The 20,225-nt window shown below is 44.1% G+C and overlaps 1 protein-coding gene across 1 annotated transcript in view; it reads right to left on the bottom strand.

Moving 5' to 3' along the window:
- The window catches only part of CNTNAP5 (contactin associated protein family member 5), a 451,740-nt gene that overhangs the window by 50,552 nt on the left and 380,963 nt on the right, over window positions 1-20,225 (bottom strand). The window contains exons 15-18 of the mRNA XM_075070316.1: window positions 19,395-19,522; window positions 19,052-19,222; window positions 15,835-16,053; window positions 1,747-1,986 (exon numbers count right to left, since the gene is read on the bottom strand). Coding sequence (XP_074926417.1) covers window positions 1,747-1,986; window positions 15,835-16,053; window positions 19,052-19,222; window positions 19,395-19,522 — 758 coding nt within the window. The remainder of the gene's footprint in view (window positions 1-1,746; window positions 1,987-15,834; window positions 16,054-19,051; window positions 19,223-19,394; window positions 19,523-20,225) is intronic.

Genomic DNA, 20,225 nt, shown 5'->3' with positions numbered 1-20,225 from the left:
TTTAGATGACAACAGCAGTTGGAGGGTGACATCTTCCACTATTTACTGGGTAGTTGTAGGCTGATTCCAATGGTACTTTCCCATAGTCCACAGTGTCTGTACCCACCTCTGAACAGGACACTGGTATTTATTCAGTGTGCCTATTGCAACCTTAGTGCCAGATCTGCAATTCAGATAAGTGGGCATAGGTCTGCTGAATTCCACAGAATTAAGCCAATTTACACCAGAAAAGGGTCCAACCCAGCAAGTAAACATATGGCATTAGAGAGGCAGCCAAAATCAATATGCTCACATGCAGCCTGGCTGTGATTTAGAAGTAGAGGAAGATTATGGTGCATTACAAATGTGTTTTTTTTTTCCCCAAAGCACATTTAATCCGTTCTTTTTGCTGCATTGACAACATCAGTTAAAGGTTTCTTGCCTTCACTTCCCTGAAAATTATCCTTTCACCCCAATCTCTTTTTCCTGAGAGTTGCCTGGATGGCAAATACATATTACACACAAAAAAAACTATGTTAAAAGGACATTACTAAGGTTGCAAATGTTGCATCACTGATCACAAGACTCAGTTTTTCAAGGAGAACTTTCCTTGTTCCGGGAATTCAGACCTTTTTCTTTAAGAGTCTACTGCCAGTGGAGACCTCCTCTTGCAGCATAATCCCAAACCAGCCTTCTCTTGCAGCAGCAGCATTATGCCCCCTGAAGACACACTGAGCATTCCAACCCCCTCACTATGCCACCTCTCTACTTTTAAAGGGGCAGCTCCCATTTCTCCTATTGTTTAATTTGTATCACTATTAACAAAAGTCACAAATATAACAATAAACCGGGATTCAATATTTTTACTAAATCTAGACAATATGACCTTATTACCATAACATTGATTCCAGGGACGTCACACGACATCATCAAGCACTCAAAAGTTAGGAAATGTTAAAATTAAGGTTGCCTGTGTAACCTTAATTTAGCCCCTTTGTGCATATTCATTATAATATAGTCTTTAATTACAAGATCACAAATTATTTTTTGCATGGGAACATGCTCAGTGGCCCTGGGGGGATGACACATGCAGAGTCTGGTCACAAACTACAATACTAGGAGTGTGTGGTGCTGAGGAAAGAATCTTCAGACATTTAACTGTTAAAATCAAAGAAGTCTCTACTGAGTATGTGCAAACTGCAATTTTTCAAAGGCTTATAACTTGGTCATATTTGGGTGGATTTCCATAAGGACAGGAAAAAGGCACAAAGGCCACCAGCCTATCAAATTTCAAAACATGGGGGTAGTAGAACTGTTCAGAGGAAAGGTCTCAATAATTATTTAACATGGGCAAAACAATGTATTTTCCCTAGCTCCGTTCTTGGAAATAACTATACCATTTCGGCTGAAATTTTCCCAACATTTAGTCTGAGAAAGGCACCTATCATGGAAAAAAATCAGCCTAAACTGTTAAAGTTTGTAAATTTCTAAGCAATTGAAAACAGGGTCTTACAATGGGAAGTGCCAGGCAACCTTAATACTAGGTATGCTACCAGCCCCACCTATAATATTGGAGGAGGTCAATGTGACAACGCTGTCACGTGGAATTGTCTCCTCCCAGTTGGGCAAACATCGGTGAGCTGAGTTGTATTCAAGTGGGAATTAATAAGGGAAGAATCCCTGGTGAGCTGGGTGTAGCTGCAATTTAGGGATACAGAGGTTGCCAAGAGCTGTGAGGCAAGTGCATGGAGCAGTTGTGCTGCCTACCTTCCTTGCAGAAGGGCCCTTCGTAGGGAGAGCTGGTGCAGTCACAGAAATAACCGTTGTATTTCTCCACGCATTTGCCTCCATTGTGACAGAGATTACCATAACTGCTACAGTGTCCCGGGCAGCCAGGCTTGACTCCAGGGGTCATTTTAGCCCTCTCTTCCAGGTCCAGTTTCTGCCCATTTAAATGTAAAGAGCGGATGCATCCCAGGAAACCTTTCTGTCTTGAAGCTGTTCCTCCTGAAACAAGAGAGAGGAATATAAGGGTTTTGATTTCAGTGACAAATCTAAAAAGAAATGCAAAACTACAAAGAAATGCAAGCACCCCAGGACAGTCATAATACACAGCAATTATCCTACAGTAAAACTTTAAGTATGTTTTCAGGGAACACAGTGCCAGGTTGACATCTCTGGAGACTGAAGTCCTCTGTTCAGAACTCAATACGAAATGGCAATTCTTGCTGCTCCTTGTAAATGTCCCTTCACACTGCACCCTCCCTCATCTCTTTCCTGGGAAATTTCATCCTGCTTTAAACTCAATTTTTTTCTTCTTGGATGAGCAAATGATGAACTGTGACTTCCACTGTTCTGCTAAGCTCTCTTCATCATATTACTTTGTCCTCCTATCCCACCCTCCACCCAGTTTGCCTCTTTTATCCACTTGCTGCGTTTAGACTGTGCCTTGGGGAACCAACTTGCTTCCTTATTACCTATCTGCACCACATCTATCTCCTCCAGGTGCTACCGTAATACACATAATAGATGGTAATTGTAATCCTAACAGCAGTGGAGTTCGCTGACAGGCTACTGATTGGTCAGCACAGACAAGAACAAGTCATGTTTTTTACCTGTCCTAGGTGAATGCTATTCAGGCCAGGGTTTCCCCACAGCTCGCAGCCATGATGTTGAAAATGACTGGTCCTTGTGAGTGAGACCAGGCAGTTGTGCTCAGAATGATATCATTTAACTTGGTTGTTAAAATAGTTTAAATATGATTAAACGTCTTAGTGAAAACAAGTTCTCTGGGGTGAAAGGGCAGCTTAGTCTCTATGGTTTATAGTTTAAATTAATAGTCTGCTTCTAACCACAAGGACCCATATTTGTAATGAGGACACCTGTCCCCCAAGAAGTGGGCTGGGACATTGATATCAATTAATGATGGGAAAAATAGTTCATAGCAATTTCACTCCATTTACTATTCTGTTCAACAGTTTCCAGTGTTTTGCTCTTGAAACTTCTACGGCTTTCCCATATCTTCACTGAGGCTGCAGACTGCAATTCTGTTTCAAGAGCAAAATATCCTTTTCAGACTGATTATTCTTGCTGTGAAATTTTGAATTTTTGGCAACACAACTCTGAACTACGAAGCACCTCTCTAAACTTACTTGCATGTAGATGTTGGTCCCCATGCCACATGATCAGCTGAGCATGATCAGAGAACAATATGTTGTAAGAAACTATTGCGATGGACTGCTTGGAGATCAGGGTGTGTTTTGCTGTATACTGTTCAATTAATGTCACTTTTCCACAAATTAAGAGAGAGACGTGTGGGGGAGGAGAAATCTCAGAGAAACTCTATCACTCCACCCTACAGTACTGGCTGATGCTTTCCTCTCCTGCATATTAACAGCAGGAATCCATAGGCACTGAATCTTGATGGGGATAATTTAGCTCTATACAGCATGACTGTGCCTAAGAGACAGATTGACTTTATGCGCTTTTTATCTTTCATTATGCTCCAGATGATAAAGGCATTTTCTTGAAGAGAACAAACATTTACAGACTCTTCTTTGGAGCAAATTCTCTATTCCGATGCACAAGCATTGGCTTTCCCCTGATTTTAAAGAGACATGCATCTAAGGACAAGAATTTAGTCATTTTTGTTTACTGTGACCTGCATGAATGGCCATACCCAAATACCTGCTTACTGGAGATTACATATGTTGACCAGAGAATCACCCCCAGATTTCTAAAGCTAAGCCCAAAGGGCTGACCCAGGAAGACTTTTTGAGATCCAGGTCACCCTTGCCTCTTTTTGTTTTGCTATGGACTCTCCTCTCTCCTAAGGAAAGGAAGAGGGAAGAGGACTTTCTTTTGGTTTGTTTACTTGAAGGACCACCACCCCTTGGGCTTCCACTGGCAGGGGAGAAAGACATTAAAAGGGACCAGAAGTTGGGTTTGGAGGGGACTTGAGGGAACCCCTGTCCCCGGAAAATGGTGGAGAATGTGGGCATAACCACATGTGATACAAAAGTTTAAAAAATACCCTTAGAGGGGATAGAGCCCAGCTGCTCCGTGGAAGATGGAAGCAACAGTGGTATAAGTGGTTAGCAGAGATATAGCACCAGCAGCCTGCTCAGCAACAGCAGTTCCAACAGCAATTTCTGCAGGAGTGGGCCACCCAGCAGCAAGTTCAGGCCACCCAGCGACATCAGCTGCCGAGGGAACTGATGGCCCAGCAGCAGGAATTTCAAAAGGAAAGGATACAGCAGATAGCACCAGCCCTATGATGCCCCCACAGAGTTCCAACAGGTCATGCATCTGCCGAGAGGGTCCCCCACCAGTATCAGTAAAGGTAACCAAGATGGCACCAGATGATGACCCTGAAGCCTTCCTAGCTGCATCTGAGCAGCTGGCACTAGCAACCCACTGGCCCCCAGAACAACAGGCTTTGATTCTAGCCCCATACTTGACAGGTCCGGCCCAGGAAATCAATCATAATTGGGACTTAGAGAGAGCAAAAGACCACAAACAAGTAAAGTCTGCCATTTTGGAGTACTTGGATATTTCCAAAGAGACTCACCATCAATGGTTTAGAGCCAAGAACTACCCCAAGGGGGTGAGACCCCAGATAGTAGCACAAGGGTACAGAAAACACTATTGGAAGTGGCTCCATCTGGAGGAGCAATCAGAGGCCCAGGTGACCAGATCCATCATGACAGAAAACTTCATAAAGATATGACCTGTGAAAGGCAAGGAGTGGGTACTACAGTACTGCCTGGGGACACTATCAAAAGTGGTATAGCTAATGAAGGACTTTGTAGAAGCTGAAAGATCACTAGAGGCAGAAACCACCCAAGGCCTCCATAGGGTGGGGACCACTGTGGGGGGCAGAGTGAGCCAGAATCAGTAACAATCTCTCTGAAGGACCCTGAAAATTTCCTTCCACCTCTTGGACCAAGAGTAGTCCCAGCAAGGCAAAGTGGTCAGGCACAGATACATAATCATCCATAGGACTGCCAGGCACCGCAAACAATGGGATCAGGACTCACAGACCAGGGTCCCACTGCCACTGTTGCACCGACCAGGCCCAAAATCACCTAGGAAAGATGCCAGCAGCAGCAGACATTTAACGTGCTATTCTTGTGGGCAGACATGACACAAAGAGGGAGTGTGCCTCTTATGGAATGTGAATATGCCCAGGGTTGGACAGCAGAAACCTGGGCAGGGAAAAAGACACCCCCCCACCCCTAAGTTGACAGGACTGGTGATGGTTCAACGGAAGAGGGTTCAAGTACTCTTAGATTCCAGTTGCAGTCGGACCGTGGTTCAGGCCTTCAGGGTGGGAGGTGACAACTCCCTTAAGAATACAATGTACCTGCATGGTGGTGTTAAAACCTACCCAAGCCAGCAGCTCCCACTGACAGTGGGAGCCCATACCTCAGTAGTAATGATAACTGCTAGCCAAAAAAGTGGACTACCTCATAATCATAGGATGGGGCTGGCTTTTTTTCTAGGGAGTCTTTAATGCACAAGTCTGGAGAGTGAGAGAGCATCCGGACCCATCAACAAAACCAGTTCCCTGAACTTGGTGAGCCTTGGTGGAGCCAAGGATCCTGAAGGGGAAATGACCTGAGCAACATGGCCTCTGACACCAACAGGGAGAGAAGGGGAAAGCAGGCAGAACCTGGAAGCCCTACTACAGAGCAAGAATTTTGTGCAACAGCAAAGGATCAACCCTACACTGAACCATGGAGTGCTTGCATTGAATTGAAAGGGATCAACAAACTGGGGTGGCGAAGGCCCAACAGCTGGTGCCACACAAGTACCACTGGGCGGTGTTCCAGCTTGCACATGATAGCCCATGTCTTGGACACCTAGGGAGGGAGAGGACATCGTCTTGGGTATTTGCCCAATTCTACTAGCTGGGGGTGCATCATGAAGTGAGAGAATACTGTTCCTCTTGCCCAGAATTTCAACTAGGCAGAGGTAACAGGAGCCCTAAGGCACCCTTGGTCCCGCTGCTCTTGTTTGAAACACCTGTTGAGAAAATCAGACTGAACATAATTGGGCCCCTAGAAAAAACTGCCTTGTGGGATCAGTACATATTAGAGATTGTCAACTATCCAACCAGGTACCCGGAAGCTGTTCCTCTGCTCGCTCTGTCAAAGCTACAGTGATCGCTCCAGAACTCTTGAAAACCTTCTCATGTGTGGGATTTCCCTATGAAATATTAACAGATCAAGGCACTAACTTCACCTCTCAGCTGATGAGTGAATTATGCTCCCTTCTGAAGGTCACATTCCTGAAAACCTTGGTGTATCACCTGCAGACTGACAGCTTAGTAGAGCGATTTAATAAGATGCTGAATGGAATGTTGAAATGCTTTGTCAGTGACAACCCCAGGCAGTGAGACCAGCTACTCTCACCATTCCAGTTTGCCATAAAGGAGGTTCCGCAAGCAACGAGAACAACGAACTCTTCTCACATTCTCACACCACCACTGAGGTGCATTTTAGGCTAAGTTCCAGGGGCTCACCCCGGAAGGCTGCCTGAGATCTAGGTCACCCTTGCCTCTCTTTGTTTTCCTACAGATTCTCCTCTCTCATAAAGGAAGGGAGAAGGGAGAGGATTTTTTCTTGTGTTTACTCAAAGAACAGCCCCTCTGGGCATCCACTAGAGTGGAGTGGGAAGAAAGACATTAAAAAGGACCGGAAGCAGGGTCTGGAAGAGGCATGAGGGAGCCTCTGCCCACCCCCTTACAAAGCCATAAATCCAGTATCTTTATTAAGTCCATAATTTTAGTGTCTATCAAAGTTATGAATTTAAGCTTCCAGCTGAAGGTGCTGGGTAGGTTTCCTTTGAGGATGAAGAACTGAAGGGTCAGATATGAGTGATCACTTTGTGAGAAGTGTTTATCCCTGGGTTATATGGTACACATCTACCTCGATATAACGCTGTCCTTGGGAGCCAAAAAAATCTTATCGCGTTATAGGTGAAACCATGTTATATTGAACTTGCTTTGATCCACCCGACTGCGCAGTCCCATCCCCCAGAGCACTGCTTTACCGCATTATATCCAAATTCGTGTTAGATCGGGTGGCGTTATATCGAGGTAGCGGTGTATTTTTTACCTTATGCATATGAGCTGAATTGTCTCTCTGACCAGGGATATTAGCATGAGGGTCAAACCTGCAAACAACAGGGCTTGGGAAAATACTTTGCTAAGGATATGACTGTTAAATGAACAACTTTTGCTGGCAGTCACAGGTTTATGCAGCTGGGGTCTTACTGTGCAGCTCTGAACAGCCAGAAAGAAGCCTTTGGGGTGGGAGGGAGCTCATGCCAATGATTCAACAGCAAAACATAGTGCAAATCAATACTGTACCTTAGTGGCACAACTGGCTAAATGACTTAACACTCTTCAAGGATTAGTTGTTCAAGGCTTTGTTTAAAAACTTCTTTTGTTGGAAAGAGATGGCATTAGGGAGGATGTAGTGGAGTGAAGGACTGTTGAGGAGGTGCTTTCTTTTTATAATATAGAAACAGAAAAGTGTGTGTGTAGATAAGGGTGGAGAGGGACTTAGAAGGCAGTGGGAAACAGGTGGCATCATGCAGCCGAACTACAGGCTCTACCTCCAGCCAAAACACTCATAGAAGCAGGCTGGAGGCACCATAAATTAAGCCTAAAAGAATCCTCCATGGAACAGTACATGTTGGGACATGAGTTCAGGAGCTTAGTGCTGCACTGTGTAACATGGTCAATCATGCTCAATGTTATGAAATTTACTACAGAGTCTAAGGAATGCCAATAATGGGGGAAGGGTAAAACCAAACAGAACTATAGAACTGTAGGGCTGGAAGGCACCTTTAGAAGTCATTAAGTCTGGCCTCCTGAGCTGAGGTAGGACACCTGCCTGGCAAGTGTTAGTCCAAAATGACAGGGAGATCTCCCATAGAAGCCTATTGCAGAGTTTAAATACCCTTAGAGCTGGATTTTTTTTTCTAATATCTAAACTAAATCTCCCTGGCTGCAGATTAAGCCCATCACTTCCTGACCTACCTTCAGTGGATCTGGAGAACATGTGACTCCCGTTCTCTGTATAACAGCCCTTAACGTCTTCCAAGGCTGCTAACAGGTCCACCTTCAATCTTCTTTTCTCAAGACTAAACATGCCCATTTGTGTGTGTTTGTTTTTTTTTAAAACTTTTGCTCATAGGTCAAGGTTTTCTAAACCGTTTATCATTTTTGTTGCTCTCCTCTGGAATCTCTCCAATTTCTCTAAATTTTTCCTAAAGTGTGGTACCCATAACGGGACACAGTACTCCAGCTGAGGCTTCACCAGTGCTGAGTAGGACAATGACCTGCCATGTCTTATGCCTGTTAAAACACCCCAAAATGGCATAAGCCTCTTTCATAACTGCATCACATTGCTGATTCATAAGTAGTTTGTGATCCACTGTAACCCCCAGATCCTTTTCAGCAGTACTACCACCTAGCCAGCTATTCCCCAATTTGTAGTTGTGCACTTGATTTGAATTTGAACATAACATTTGCATTTGATTTGATTTGAACATAATGGCCCCAGTCCCTGGTTGCAGCTGAGGAGCAAATGGTGCATCTCAGGATTATGAGAGGAATGTAAAGAGAAATTGAAGTCACATCTGCCTTCTGCCAGTTCTGGGCTGCTCTGAACCAGGCTTGTCCTCTGGGACAGCAGCACAAGGGCTTTATATGGTACAGTCAAGTCTCCGGCTTTGTATTCTGTCTTGGACATTATGAGGCTAGAGCATGCCCCTATCCTTGCACAGGAATGCAGGGAGCTTCCCTCTCTTTTGTGCTAGTTATGGCCATGTTTACACCAAGTGGAAAATGGGGACTGATCTTTCTACTTACCCCTGACGCCGAAAACACCCCCAAGGGAAGAAGGGAGGAGACAAGGATGCACCCTTATGCCCCCAGCCAGCTGAGTGGGTGGACTGAACTATCCAAATGAATAGTGTAGCAATTTCACTCCTCCTGAATCTTTGGGAGGGATTGTGGATCAGCAGAAACAATCTCCGCTTCTCCCCCAGGGCATGCATTGTGCTAGTATGACCCTGCACGGCCCTCAGTACAAGGCTTAGTGCAATTTATACAACCTGGCCTGCAAGCTTGTGCCTGGTTTTCCCTTTGCACTCTCAAAACGAATCCGAGGAGTATACACAGGTGCAACAGGTATGAAATTCAATGGGAACCGGGCACATTATTTCCTTGGAATCCTTGGAAATCCCAACCCTTGTGATTATGAATTTACTGTGGTGCCAATAATTCAACATTGAGGGCCACAGAGTCATCTGACTGGCAACGCATACTCTACATGTATGCATGCACACAAACGCACACACACACATATACACAGAGAAAATCACATCAATAGCATGCTACATATTCTGTGTGTACTGACATATATCAACTGCCCTTTCATTATTATAGCAATCACAGTTGAAAAAGATTTCAGAGCGGTAGCCGTGTTAGTCTGTATGAGCAAAAAGAACGAGGAGCCCTTGTGCCATCTTAGAGACTAACACATTTATTTGGGCATAAGCTTTTGTGGGCTAAAACCCACTTCACTGGATGCACGCAATGGAAAATACAGTAGTTTTTTTTCCTCTTGCTGATAATAGCCCACCTAAATTGATTAGTCTCCTTAGAGTTGGTATGGCAACACCCATTTTTTCATGTTCTCTGTGTATATATATCTTCCTACTGTATTTTCCACTGCATGCATCCGATGAAGTGGGTTTTAGCCCATGAAAGCTTATGCCCAAATAAATGTGTTAGTCTCTAAGTGCCACAGGTACTCCTCATTCTTTTAGTTATAAAAGAATCTTTCTGGTACTATCTAGGTAATGTATATAGTATATAAACCATGTAACCCAAAATCTATTATTAGGTCAACACCTTTGCACCTCCTCTATTGTGCATAATTAATAAGAGCGTTGTCCTAATGAGGGGGGACTGTAATTGAGTGCAGTATGGCCCCTAGTGCCTTGTCAGATGGTATTGTCATAATGAGGGATGGAACAAAAGCAGAAACTTCACTCTGAATTCCTTCATCTTTTGTTTGTGGTGTGAGTGGGGTGAAGAAATTGCAGGGTTTGGATTTGAACACTCCCCTCTTGGTCTTCTCCCCTACATTCCTTCTTCCCCGCCCGAGGATGAATGCACAATTGGAAGGGATTATTTTCCAGTTTCCACTTTGAATGCATCTACTCCCTCATGAGGAGAGAATGAGTATGAGGGCTTTGGCAATGCCCACCCCAAACTCTAGATCTGCTACAGTTTCCAATCCAAAATTTAAGCCTGAACTGAACTCTGGGCTTGCTCCACCTCTCTATAGACACTGCACACCATACTGAAAGACTTTCTAAGTACTCATGACTAATGACCGTCACTTTGGCTCTGTGGAAAAGGTCTTTGTTTTGCTCTGGGGGCAGAGTTAAAGCATAGAATTTAACAAAGAAGCAGTAATGCAAACGGATGATCCAGTGGTGCTGCTCACTCCTTACTCAAGACGCAGTGTAGCAGTAGCTTTAGCATTATTTAAAACTTAGGAGGAAACACCCCCAACTGCACAAAAACACCCATGAATATCCTCTTGTCAACAGGATGTGATGAATATCCTCATGACTATCCTCCTGTCTTGCGAGTGCCCCCAGCTGCCTGCACACACACACTAACTGCAGAGAGTCTTCGGCGACTCAGCTCTCCGGCCGAGTCACACTCTGTGGAACGAGACTCACAAAACAGACCCCTTGCAGGGTAAACAGTTCAACCATCTTTACACAGTTTCAGCGATTGAGCCGTACCCGCAGGGTTTCCTCCCCAGAGGCAACGTCTTCACCCTCTCTGGGCCTCTGTGACCCCAGCTCTCCAGCTGGGCCACCAAGTACTTCAGGCCCCCTTCCAGGGGTGCGTCAAAGTCCAATAGAGACTAAACAGTTCACTATCTCTGGCCCTATTCAGTGGTCTTCAGTCTCCTCTCTGAGTCTCAGGCCACTCCCCTGCGGCCTGCAGGACATGGGCCTGACCACGTCTCTAGGTCCAAGCCCAGGGACCCCATGGATAGCAGCCAGATGCCACTGCTTCTCTTTTAGCTCTTTGCTATGCTGCTACAGCACCATGGGCCTCAGCACCTTCACCAATGGTTCACCCTCACCTCAATGTATATGACGAACAAGTCCCAACAGCCAGCCAGGAACAATCTCTTGCTCCTCACTCCTTGCCAGCAGCTGAGTTGTCCATGGTACTACAGCTCCCTTCAGCTAGCCAGGAGCACCACTTGTACTCCTCTGGCTCCAGCAAGGAATTACCTCTGTTTTGAACTGCAGCTCCCTTTACATGGGTCTGCAACCCTCTGATTGGCTGCTCCCTAAAGTCTTTCCCTGATTGGCTGCCTCCTGCGCAGCCTCTCAAGGCCAGTTGAACAATTTAGCCCCATTACTTCTTTCTGGGATGGGGTGTGGTAGGATCTTGAGGGCTCTAGAAGAGGGCCTCTGCCTAGTACACCCCATCAAACCTCCAGGATTCACTCACTGACTGGGGAGCCCACCAGAGCTCAACAACAATTTATACATAAGCTTAGTGACAGAGTGGAATTCCAAGTACAAGTAAATGCTTATATATTTCTCCCTTCCCTTCCCACCCCCCAAAATAATACCTAGGGACATTTTTGGAAAGAAACCACACTAGGGACAGGACATGCACGGCACCTCAGCCGGCTGCACAAGCAGCCGCTATCTCTGACTCACGAAAAATGAAGAATGGTAGAGCTGAGTTGAACTGACAACAGGTGGAAAATGTAGAGGCAAGGAAGAAATGCCACATTGACCCTAGTTTCACTGTGTTCTACTATAGCTGATAGGCACATACACATACAGGGGCCGATTCCTACATACACCAATTCCTCTTTACAATGCTCTGATAGCATAAAGGGGGCCTTAAAGTGGCCAGAAATTGCCCCCGAGTACATCCAATAGACAGCTATGCAAAGCAGCCTTAAGGTTTAAACCAGGGGTTGGGCAGGCAGTTGCAGGGACTCAGAATACAAGGAACACAAAGACAGCTTAACGCCACCTTAGCCTGTCTCCTTGGCCCAGGAATGGCACGAATGAGATTCAGGGCCATACCACGTACCTGGTACCATGTTTCTGGATATGGAACCACAACAGCCGCAATAGTCAGATAAAAAGAACAAACTGAGAACTGAAATGTACTCTAAAATCTTATGAATGAGCTGAAGCTCAAGAACATGCAAAGCACAGGGGTTAGAGTGGAAAAAATATAATGGTGAGACCATCCTTAATCTCCATTCATGATCTCAGAGTGGCCGGATTTTTCTGCTGAAATGATCAGCAGTGAAACATGTTAACAATATTGGCACTTTAAGTGTGGTCACTAGACTCCAGAGTTAACAGTCCACTGAGACAAACAGGGGAAGTCCACACCTCAGTCTCTGAAAGACATCCTTGGAATGGGTAATTGTGTGAGGGTTCTCTGCACAGCAGACACTTAATTTCTGCAGAAGAGAATGGCACCACCAGAGCAGTGATACATAGGGCACATGGCCAAATCCTGGCTAAATACCACTAATAGCTCTATTAACATTCCTGAAAAAGGCTTTGGTGCAACATTCCGACATAAAGACAATTCTGTAAATGTCACTAGGTAATAGCTATCCTACAATTTGATTTTAAGCCAAAGACCTAAGGAGAAAATCATGTCATTACTTACAAACCTAAAACCATGGACTTTCATGGAGTATGAGGGGAGGATCTGTCCCTAAAGTTACATATGGTAAATAATAGAATAATGTAGGGTAGACATTATTAGCTTAGCTGGTGTAAACTGACATTGCTCCACTGAAGTCAAGCATGGTTTGTGCAAACATCTCCCCAAGTCCAAAATTTTGCCAGTGCAATTTCTCAGTGCCACTAGAAACTAATCTTAGACCCCAGAATTCATTCTATTTGTGTGATCAAGGCCATATTTAAACTTCAGCCTGTAGAGATGAAAGACTTTGTCACTTCTCTTCTGTCTTTATTAACATCTCCGCAGGTACAGACAAAATTATACTTGGAAAGTTACACTGGATCCACATTTGTTCGTCATAATAGAAATATCTTATATTAATATAGACCTTCCATCCAGAAGGATCCATAAATACTTCCAGAAGATAAATAAACTAAATTAAACTTTGACGGAGTCTTGTTTAGGAGAATTGCAAAATACTTGAATTGATTCAGAAGGGAAGATAAAAATAAAATATATTAAATCTTGATGACTAGCCATCTCCTTCATGGAAATGAAATGCTGTGTTTAAATGAAATAAAATAGGAAGATTAATTTAAAAAAAATATTTAGAACATTTTTAAACAGCAAATCACGTCAGCTATATGGATTATTAATTAAGTATGTGCATACCGACCGTGGCAACCCCTTAATGTTAACTGGCATGCAGAGCACTGCAAATGTAGAAACAAATATATTGTATTCAGTGTTGTTGTAGCCCAGATCGGTCCCAGTATATTAGAGAGAAGATGGGTGTGGTAATATCCTGTATTGGACCCGCTTCTGTTGGTGAGAGAGAGTTTGAAAGCTTGTCTCTCTCACCACAGAAGAGGTTCCAATAACAGATATTACCTTGCTTCTGTAAACAAATATGTTGTAAGCTATGTGGGGAACATATAAGAGAACATTATGTTTGGCTACTTCTTTCCTTTTACAATTAATGTGGCTTATTATTATTATTTGTTTTTCAGATGGGATGAAATTTACTCCACATGATTCAGGTCTTCTATCAGCCTTTAACTACCAGGAATTTGCGTGAGTCCTTCATAGGAAGCAGATTATCTCACATCTGCCTATTGCAAGGTTTATTTTAAGGCATTTGTAGCTGGCCATTGTTGGAGATAGGATACTGGACCAAATGGATCACAGGTCTGATCCAGTCTAGTACACCTTATGTTCCTATGTAGAAAACTCCAAGCAATTGGCACTGCTTAGGTCCATAAGATGGGCTGACATGGTCTGTCGAGAGAGTCTTTCTAAAGCCAGCCAAAAATCACTGCCAATGGCATCAGCATTTAAGTCCCTTTTCTTCAGGGTTAAATCCCAGAATCTTCTGCAGAAGCCTAGCTACTCCCTACAGGGCTATACTCCCCAGGCCATAGGCTTGTGAATCTCACATTAACTGTTGTTTCCACTTCAACAGAGCTTCTTGTTGATCTTTTATCTCAGCAGCTGGGAGACGGCTAACCAGTAACAGATGGGGCTAAGCCCAACTTCTTTATAGATCTGTCCTACACTATGAGAGTCCTACATGGGCCCTCTAATCTTCTAAGTTTCCTCTATGCTGAAAGCCACTAGAGCTTGACTTCAATATGTATTAGCACTTAGGATGGCAAAATACTACTGAAACAATGATTTAGCGATGTATCTTTTTTTTATATAATGTCTTCCCATCCAGAAGGATCCTAGCCCCACCGGACACCAATTTTATAAGCATCTCATGGAAAACTGAAAACCTTCATAAAATGTAGGGTTTGTGTATTTGGGGGAACAGAGAATATCCCACTGCCAGGCAGAGGTGGGCAAAGGCATTTAAGATGAATAGAATTTCTTAAAGGGCCAGAAGGCATCACTTATACACAGCCCTGAGTACAGAGGAGCATGCAGCCATTCAGCCCATCTCAAAGGGGAGTTCTGTGATGGCTAGAGTCTGGCTATTGTATAAGGGATGCAAAGGGGAAAGGCTCCTTGTCCCCTCTGCTTCAGTGACCAAAAAAGGCAGGAGCAACTGAGCCCAAAATTGGAGTTTGGTTGCATGAAAGTTGGGCAAATAAAGTGAAAAAATGATCTGCAAATAAAATGTCTGCTTGCCTCTTTGACTGTGTTTACTTTGCCTGTGTTCATAGCTTTTATGCTTGCTTTACATGGCTATTCTCACAAATGAGTTTACCGGTAGCAATGTTTACCACAATGAGCAGATTTGAAGGAAATACTGCAGATTATTTGCAACTATGCCAGAAACCTGCATCCAAGAACTATGCCCCTCCTTGTTAGGGTACATAAATATGCTACAAGACCTGTGTGTCAAATCTAAAGCACTCAGCATTTAATCCCCACAGTGAGCTGGTTGCAAAAAGCTACAGAAATGGAAATATTCAGATATTGTTTAGCAGATCATTTCAATAGAACATACACTTGAGGAAATCTTTGTCTACACAGTCCCTCAAGGGCAGAGGTTATGATTCTGGAGGTTTTGACATGGGACATGCAGGTGGGTAAAAGAGGTGTGTAACAGGGTGCTGGCTAGGATAAACAAGCAAGGCCCCTGTTAGCCCTGTTCCAGAGGAAGAAGGGTAGTAGTTGGGCTGGCTGAGGGGCCACGCCCTAATTACCAGAGTGGATCCACCTGCAGGCCTGGGTAGCCAGCCTGCCCTATAAAGCTGGCTAAGAGACAGGAAGCCGGGGGAGATAGGAGAGGGAGGAGTGTGGGCTCTAGATCCCTGTTCACTGGGCAGTTTGCAGTCTCCCAGAGTGTGGGTCTCTGTAAATAATAGGTGGTGGGAACAGACACAAACAATAAAAGGACACGAGTGCTGCACTTCAGTTGGTCTCTGACTGCGTTTGTGGAGGGGCCAGGAGCAGGCACCGCTACAAAGTGGCAATCCTTATTCTTTTCTCCCAACTGCATGGCTGTAAAAAAGCAGGGTACTAGCTATCCCAAAGATGCACAACCTCAGTGGCTAGAAAAGTTGTGTTACTGGTTTACTACAGACAAAAGTTGCAAACAACCAAAAAATGCCTTAAATGGTCCCTACCTACAAAGAATTGACTGTTAAGCTGTAAACGAAAATGCCCCTCGGCAGATGCCTCCAGAATCTTTTTAGGAAGGTTATCCACTTGAAGAGATGTTTGCTTGAGGTTCCTCTCGGCTCGGACAAAGTGCCACTGGTTGTCATTCAGAGGCGTGGGAGACTGCACCGTAGCTTCTATAGGCCCGTTTCCAACATCTATGGAGAAGGTGATCTCCTTAGGGGCTGGAATGGACAAGGGTGAGGAAGAGATGAAGGATGGAGTTAAATATCTGGTTTTGACATCAAAGAATAGTCTATAAATGAAGGCACCATTAACTATTAACCTACCAAATAACATGGCAGCCTAGATGTAAATCTCATCCCGCAGCTCTGTTTGGTTTCCATTGTGATTACAAAGGGCTGAAGACTCATTCGCTATACCTGACTTTGTTGCTATTTCAGTGATGGTGTCCAATGAAAACTAGTTCATTCCCCCCCGAGAAAATTAACCACTTAGATGCAAAGCATTGCACAAAAAATTGATGCTGGCACTTAAAGCTTCCACACTGTGTCAGTGATGCCAACAGATGGAAAAGGGCCAAGCTGCCCCTTCCAATGTAGCCTTTCTAACCATGTATAGTTAATAAAAGACAATAGCAGGAAGCTAGGTTTTAAGTGTGTGATGGGAGGTGTCTGCTCAAAGCCTTTGGTCACATGGGTAGCTCTGACCCTTGTAGCAGGGTAAGCATCATGAGAGACAGAGTTAAGGGACAGTCTCAGAATAGAGGGGCATATGTTGCACATGCTGAGATATGAAGGGATCCTAGTGTGCATCTACACTGCCAAAAAAACCCCAAAACAACAGACTGTGAGTCTCAGAGCTCAGGTCAACTGACTTGGGGTCACTGGGCTCACACTATGAGGCTAAAAACAGCAGGATAGATGTTTCTGCTTGGATGGAACTGGGCTCTAAAACCTTGCTTGAGCAAGAACATCTACACTGCTATGCCCAGCCCTGGAGTGAAAGTCCCGCAAGCTGGGATAAGTTGACCTGAGTTCTGAGACTTGCTGCTGTGGGTGGAGTGTTTTGTTTGTTTGTGTTTTGTAGTGTACATCCGCCACCGCCCCCCACCCTCCCGAGGGAGAGAAACGTAATCAGGAAGACAGAGTGTCACAAAGCAATTCAAGTTGCTCTGATGGAATTCAATAGGATGATTCCAATGACTGTAACAGGAGCAGGCTTCAACCAGAAGTCTTTCATACTATGGTCACTGAATTTATTCCTCTCCTTAAACTACTGCATACACTAGAGACTGAAAGTACCAGCTTTGTGAACTGCATGCCAAACAGAAGGTAGCGAATTGAAAATTCATGAAAACCTGTTGTTGCAAGCCCAAGAAATTGGATAGATCTGGTTTTGGAAGCTGTTGCTCAAGTACTTGAGTTAGAAAACGTTCCATGGGGATAAGTAAAGATCTATTCTGAGCCTCTACATCTGCTAAGAGGCCAATTCCTTTCCAAGCAGCTGGTCTTTGGAGGTTTCTCCATACAAGCCCTCTAGGCTGCAAATTCCATCTGGCTGTGAGATACACAAGATGCTGCTAATGAGGAGTCTGGGTTAAAAAAGAGAGAACAACTCCAAGTTTCCCAACTTTTCAATAACTAGTTACTTTGTGAGCTTATGTTTTGCATGCACTGATGAAAGAATTTGCTAAACAAGCATCTAAGTGGTTTGTAGTAGTTTGTCACAGTTAGTGTCAAACTGTCATTTTTTTCACATCCCCGAGAATGATATACAGTACACTGAACTATAACCAAATTGGACTTTGATGTGCAATTAACACTAAATCATACCTCATTACCTTGTGATAATGCACCATGACATTTACCACTGGTTTAATGAATCAAAGGGCCTTGGGGCCTTTTTTTATTAAATTTTATGTTGAGGTTATTATAACCATATTATAAAATGGATGGCACTCAATTCTGCATTTTCTCATCCTGACAGAATTGAGAACAGAGGGGCCTTATTTCATTTCAAAGCCACAATAGTTTTCCCCCTGTTAATATTCTTATTCAGCTGAATAAGAGAGAGAGGTTAAACCTACCAATTAGCTGTTGCTAATTTTTCCCCATGTATAAGTTGAGCTGTAATTACTATTCAACCACTAAGTGGGCTTTGTGGTGTTCATAGGGCCTAACAGGACCATTAGTGGCTCTCAGCATGGGTTAGAGCCCTCACCATACTCTTTGTGGCCCCTCAACTCTCAAAAGATCATTGCTTTAACACTATTTGCCCTTGTCCAAGAGTGTTTTATGCTGGGGTGGAGAATGACTAGGCAACAGATCTCATATGATCAATTTCTTGACAGGGACAAACACTGAAACTCATCTAATTAGTCCCCACCCATGAAGGGGTTAAAATTATGAGCATGGCACTTGAGAATGAGTTGTGTTACTGGCACTGAGGGCATGTCTACATTTCCCTCCGGCATGATTGATCCCGCAGGGGTCGATTTATCGTGTCTAGTGAAGATGTGATAAATCGACTGCTGAGCGCTTGCCATCAACTCTGGTACTCCACCAGAGTGAAAGGTGTAGGCACAGTCAATGGGGGAGCAGCAGCAGTCGACTTACCAAAGAGAAGACACTGCGGTGAATAGATCTAAGTACGTCGGCTTCAGCTACGTTATTCACGTAGCTGAAGTTGCGTAACTTAGATTGGTCACCCACCCCCAGTGTAGAACAGGCCTGAGTTAAGCAGAAACAGTAAAATAGCATCCTCATGTTTGAAATGTAACAATAACAATAATAATAGGAATTATTATAACGGTTTAGTATTAGTGTTCCAGTAACACGAATAGGCTTCAAATCAGACAGGGGCCCAATCGTGATAGGTGCTGCACAGTCATGTACAAAGAGCTTGCAGTCTAAATAGACAAAGGGTTTAAAAAATAAGTATTATCTTCATTGTGAACATGGCAAACTGGAGGACATAGAGTTCAAGAACATTGACCAAGGTTCACGGGGTGTTTGTATCAGTGCAGGGAATTGAACCCAGATCTGCTGAGTCCCAGCCCAGTGCCGTAGCAACAAGGGACTCCTTACTGTCCAGAGACCATTTTATCTATCTACAGTCATGCTGGGCATTATAAAGATATCATGAAGCACTTGCTTCCCACTTCCCCACCAAACTGGTTGTAAGGAATGAATATGGTGAATTCCCACCATTGACGCTTACAGCTTATTTCGATGCGGATGAAGTCCTTAATCCCAAGGTTTTCCAGGAAGACCCCAGACACAGCCATGGTTTTGAAGAAAAAGGAAATGTCTGCGCTGAACTCTGCATGGAAGGTGGGGAAGTGCAGATAGGAGGCCTCTGTGTTGAAGGAAGCTGCATTCCAGAACTGTCCTGCAAAAGACAATACCCTTCTCTATAGTTAACTGGCCCAGGGCTGTGAGTGAAAGCCACACATATAAAGATTGTTTTTTATCAAATATTTAAAAAAAACAAAAACAAACAAACAAAAAACCTGGGATGGGACATTCTGTACATCTGGAAATTGAGAAGAGCTGGTACTCACTGTCTCCATGGCAACGCAAGGGGCCGATTCTCCAAGCAGCCTCCGAGTTTGACCTGTTTGTGTCAGTGATCACAAGTTGAGTTACAGGCAAATGGTCTTTGAAGGAAAGAAGGCCAGTATCATGTGTCCTGGTTATACCAAAGAGAAAAGGCAAATGAATCGAGGACATATCCCTTCCATTCCTTACACGAAAGAACATTTGATATGTGCTGACAATTTTTGATTAAAGCAGAATTGTTTCTGTAAAGTTACCTAAAAAGCTTTCCATATAAATGGCCCTCAGAATACCTTAGAGCAGCCTCAAGGCTGCTTTATTCATAGATTCATAAATTATAAGGCCTGAGCACCTGGTGAATCTTGGCATTGCACCAGGCCTCTTTTTGAAGTGGAAGACAAGCTTCTTTTAGAGCTCAAGTGGCTCCCAACAGTCTTGTGTGCCTTTTTGCAAGGAACAAGCAGGAGAGGAAGAGTGACTCTCCTTCTTGGAAAGGGGTCCAAGGGCCTGTCTTAAGTCTCTGCCAAAGTAGCGATTGACTGCATGCAGACAGAGTGATCTGGCACTGGTGCTTGTACTGAGGTCGGCCTCATAGCTTGTTCCAGGATATGCTGCTTGAGGTGCAGATCCCTGGAAATCTGAGTGCATTTCTTACAGGAGCGGCAGAGGCTACACCTCTCCTGGATGTGTCCTTTACTGGGGCCACGTCTACACTACGGGATAATATCAAATTAGCTAAAATCGGTTTTATAAAACTGATATTATAAATTCGATTTCATGCGGCCACACTACGCACAGTAATTCGGCGTTGTGCGTCCATGGTCCGAGGCTAACGT

Source organism: Chelonoidis abingdonii, chromosome 10, assembly GCF_003597395.2.
Source record: "Chelonoidis abingdonii isolate Lonesome George chromosome 10, CheloAbing_2.0, whole genome shotgun sequence".
Taxonomy (NCBI): domain Eukaryota; kingdom Metazoa; phylum Chordata; order Testudines; family Testudinidae; genus Chelonoidis; species Chelonoidis abingdonii.
This window is presented reverse-complemented; position numbering and strand designations above follow the sequence as displayed.